At 36.4% G+C, this 4,310-nt stretch overlaps 1 protein-coding gene across 1 annotated transcript; it reads right to left on the bottom strand.

Annotated features, from left to right (window-relative positions):
* LOC109238744 lies at positions 861 to 4,013 on the bottom strand. Its single transcript, XM_019405219.1, has 3 exons — positions 3,966 to 4,013; positions 2,034 to 3,881; positions 861 to 962 (listed from the first exon to the last, which is right to left on the bottom strand). Exons 1-3 carry the CDS (start codon positions 4,011 to 4,013, stop codon positions 861 to 863), a joined length of 1,998 nt encoding a protein of 665 aa, XP_019260764.1.

Genomic DNA, 4,310 nt, shown 5'->3' with positions numbered 1-4,310 from the left:
TTTGTTCTTAAATGGAAATATGTATTCTCTGAATTGCACATCTCTACTTACAAAGAAGGTTTTGTCTATCAGATCATATAGAACATATCCTTTTTGAGTTGTGGCATACCCCATATGTATAGCAGGTTTTAATCTAGGCATTAATTTGTCATTTTGATTGACTATTTTTGCATAACACAGACATCCTATAACTTTAAGATGCTGTAAGGAAGATTTTTTATCGTACATTCTTTCATATGGGCTTTTATTTTCAATAGTGGAACTAGGCAGTCTATTAATAAGATAAACTGCAGCAAAAACACAATAACCCCAGAATTTTATAGGTATATTAGCTTGAAACCTTATAGCCCTAGTAAGTTCTAGGATATGTCTATGTTTTCTCTCAGCTACTCCATTTTGCGGAGGAGTATAAGGACAGGTTTTCTGATGTATCACTCCTAAACTTTTGAAAAAAATTTCACAAGTTGAGTTAATAAATTCAGTCCCATTATCTGTTCTTACTGTTTTGATTGTTATTCCAAAATAATTTTTGACAAAAGCAAAGAACTGCTGTAAAAGTACATGATGTGCCGGAGAATTTCGGCACATTTCAATACTAATTACTTAGATTTTAACTTATTTTAATGCAATTATCTCCCTGACTTATGTAATTTTGGTGTTTTTACAGTACATAAGGACTAAGGACCCAAGAGCATGGAAATGAAAGCAAAAAAGACAAGAAAAGAGCAAAATGCAGCAAAAAAGATGATTCTGCGACGCATTATGCGATCGCCGATCACATATGCGAGCCGCAGAATGAACACTCAGATCGCAAACAAAAACAGACTCCAGGGCAAATTTCAAGTCAAGAATGCGGTCCGCTATGCGACCGCAGAACCTGTCTGCGAGCCGCAAAGTGAACCACAAACCAACCATGAAGGCTGCTGAAGGATGAATGTGCGATGCAAAATGCGATCGCGTTTCTGCAATGCGAACCGTAGATCTGGAATGCGATGAAGATGTGAAAACTAGGGTTTCAGTCTGCGATGGAGACGTCCAAAATGCGGACCGCATGTCGCTTATGCGACGAGAATGCGACCGCATTTCTGACCTGAAAGGGTATTTTTGTCCGTCTTCTGTCTCGATTTTCAGTCCACTATAAATAGCTTTATGATATTTTTGTGGGCTCATCTTGTCTGGTTTTTGAACTACATTCCAAGACTTTAATACTCCTCACTTTTGGAGTCTTTTGGGGGTCAAGAATATTCCCTTAGTAAGCTTTATGGCTTTTATTATTCTCTTGCTTTTGTATTTTAGTATGAGTAGCTAACTCTAAATACTTAGGTTGTGGCCCCTAAATGGGTGTTATGTTAATGGGTGTTTAACATTGCATATATATATAATGGTTGGTTGATATTTATTTATTTCTCGTACTTCATTTATTGTTGGTGGTTGCAAACATTAACAAGTGCCATTAAATTCTACTTTGCTTGGGAAAGTGGGTTAGAATTTGGTAGAAGTAAATATCAAAGACTCAAGGCATTAAACCTTGTTTGATAAAATCGCTTAGGGATAAGTGGATTTTATTTGGCATGTATTGATTGTTATTAATTGCAACTCTTTTACATTTGGGAAAATTATAAAGAGGAGATACTACCCAACTATTGGGAAATATTGGGTAGTTGCTTAGACATCATTTGCATATCAAAGGGACCAACCATTAGAAATATATCATATTAACACCGATAGCATTACATTTCATTAAAGGGGACACAACCTTGGTTTCTTTAATCTTATTAATTACACCTTCAATATTCCAATCGGTTGTTACTTCAAAACAAACTAAATTCATACTTTTGTCACTCTTAATTCACACTCTTGTTACCGTTAACTGGATAGGATTACGGCTTTAGTCGAGTAACACACTATCCCAGTAACCTTTTCACACCTATTCCCTGTGGGATTCGACCCCAACCTTGTTGGGTTATTATATTTGACATCGACCGGCTTACACAATTTATAAAAGTGTAATTTGAGCGTATCAGTACACAAACATCAGACTTCAATTTCAGTAAGAAAATCCATGTCTTTCTAGAAAAATCATCTACAACTGTCAGAAAAAATTTATTTCCATTCACAGTAGGAATTTTGTAAGGACCCCATACATCCATGTGAACTAACTCAAATCTAGCAACTGTTTTTATACTACTAATAGGAAAAGACTGCCTTGTTTGCTTTGCACAGGGGCATGTAGTACATAGATCTATTCTAGTAGAAATGTCTGTTGTATTAGTAGGGAATAATTTCTTGAGAATACTAGCAGATACATGTCCAAGCCTTCTATGCCAAAGTTCAATATCAGTTGGACTAACTTCTTTATTGATTTCTGTCTCATTACTATTTAGAGTAAATGCATTATTTTCTGATATTTTTTGTCTACTGAGTATGTATAAACCACTGTCTTCTTTACCAATCGCTTTCACCCTCCCACTGAAGAGTTCCTGAAATATACAAAAATCAGGGAAGAAAGCAACTGAGCATTTCAATTTCTTAGTTAGCTTTGAGACAGATAATTGGTTATATTTGAACTGTGGAATGTAAAATACATTAGTTATGGTGTCTTGATCAGTCAATGTACTTGTTCCAATATGTGTGCCTTGAGTAGTTTCTCCATTAGGTAGATGCACTTTCTTAGTTTGATTTGTTTGCATTAGAGACACTTTATTTAGTAGTTCTATATCTGCTACCATATGGTTTGTGGCTCCTGTGTCTATTATCCATTCATGTAAGCTTTTAGAGGCTAAAAGGGCACAGGGAATACCTACAGCATTAGCTGATGGTGTTGCTGTAGTAGATGCTGCACTTGTATGATCTTTGTTCAGCAATTGCACTATGTGTTCATATTGTTCCTTTGTGAAGGTGCAGTTTCCCATCCAAGGTGTGTTTGTCATTAGATTACAGCCTTGGGAAGTGTTAGCACTCACACCATTATTTGTTAATTGAGAGTTTTGTACACACTTCTCATTCCAATTTCCTCTAGAAGATTGATTTCCCTGTAACTCCATATCAGATAGCACATTGTAAGCACTATGTGTGTTTGTATTCCTTTTTCTTGGTCTATATTCTGGAGGATATCCTATAACTCTGTAGCAGCTTTCTTTAGTGTGTCCCTTCATTTTGCACACATCACAGAATAGATTGAAATTTTTCTTGAATTTCTGATAATTGCCTCCAGTTTTGGTATACATTGCCATATCAAATTGGTTGATTGCAGAAGTTGGATTAGCTCCTAGTACTCCAGCATTTGCTGCTACTGACTTTTGACTCTCATCACTAATCACCATAGCATATGCCTGATTGACTCTGGGCATTGGATTCATGAGTAGAATCTGGCCCCTAGCTTGACTATATGACACGTTCAGGCCCATTAAGAACTGAAATAGCTTCAGTTTCTGCAGATGCACAACATATTCCCTTGACCTTGGGCAGTCACACCCAGGTGCAGGGACCAGTGCCTCAAATTCCTCCCACAAATCGTTCAATTTTGAGAAATAAATCGAAAAAGAATTTGTTCCTTGACTAAGAGTAGTGTTTTCTTTATGCAAATTGTATGATCTTGATCCATCCACCTTGTCAAACCTTTCATGTAAATCATCCCACACAGCTTTTGCACTTGAAGCATACATTATTCCACCAAGTAAACCATTACTCACAGAATTCATTAACCAAGAAAGCACAATTGCGTTAACCCTTTCCCAGTGATTCCATAGATTTTCTGGGAAGTTTTCTTTAGTGCATGTACCATCTACCAACCCCAACTTATTTCTTCCTAATAATGCCATCCTCATAGATCGAAACCACAGTGAATAATTCTCAATTCCAGTTAATTGAAAGGATATTATCTGAATACCACTTACATCTTAGGGGCTTAGAAATAGAGGATGATTGTAGTCAATTGCATGCAGCCCTCCTTGATTCAAGTTTACAGCAGGAACTACTGGAGGAACTCCGGCTGGTTGTTCATTGGCCGCCATAGACACAAGATTTGAAAGAACAAGAAGCAGAAATCAGAAATCCCTTTGATTTTGCGGAATTAGATGTTGAATCGGAACTCAAGCTTGTTGATTAGCTTGACCGCTCTGATACCATAAAATTATGCTAGATCAATTTGTATAGTATATGAACGATAAGAAGAAATGAAACAGAAGAAGAGAGAAGAAGTAGAGAAGAGAGAAGAAGGAGAAGAACGAATGTTCTAGTCTTAGAGAGAGAAATTTTATTACTTCAAAAATTGATCTAAACATGTGTGTGTAGGATATATATATATAAGC

The sequence above is a fragment of the Nicotiana attenuata genome, chromosome 1, assembly GCF_001879085.1.
Source record: "Nicotiana attenuata strain UT chromosome 1, NIATTr2, whole genome shotgun sequence".
Taxonomy (NCBI): domain Eukaryota; kingdom Viridiplantae; phylum Streptophyta; class Magnoliopsida; order Solanales; family Solanaceae; genus Nicotiana; species Nicotiana attenuata.
Note: the sequence above shows the minus strand (reverse complement) of the source record. Positions and strands in the feature narration are given on the sequence as shown.

What these genes read in the sequence shown, in the direction of transcription:
- LOC109238744 (XM_019405219.1), bottom strand. Translation starts at nt 4,013, where the DNA reads ATGGCGGCCAATGAACAACCAGCCGGAGTTCCTCCAGTAGTTCCTGCT. An exon ending in TTCCTCCAGTAGTTCCTGCT is followed by an intron (nt 3,882 to 3,965) that starts GTAAACTTGAAT and finishes AGTGGTATTCAG; the next exon opens with ATAATATCCTTTCAATTAAC. An exon ending in TACTGAAATTGAAGTCTGAT is followed by an intron (nt 963 to 2,033) that starts GTTTGTGTACTG and finishes TTCGCATTGCAG; the next exon opens with AAACGCGATCGCATTTTGCA.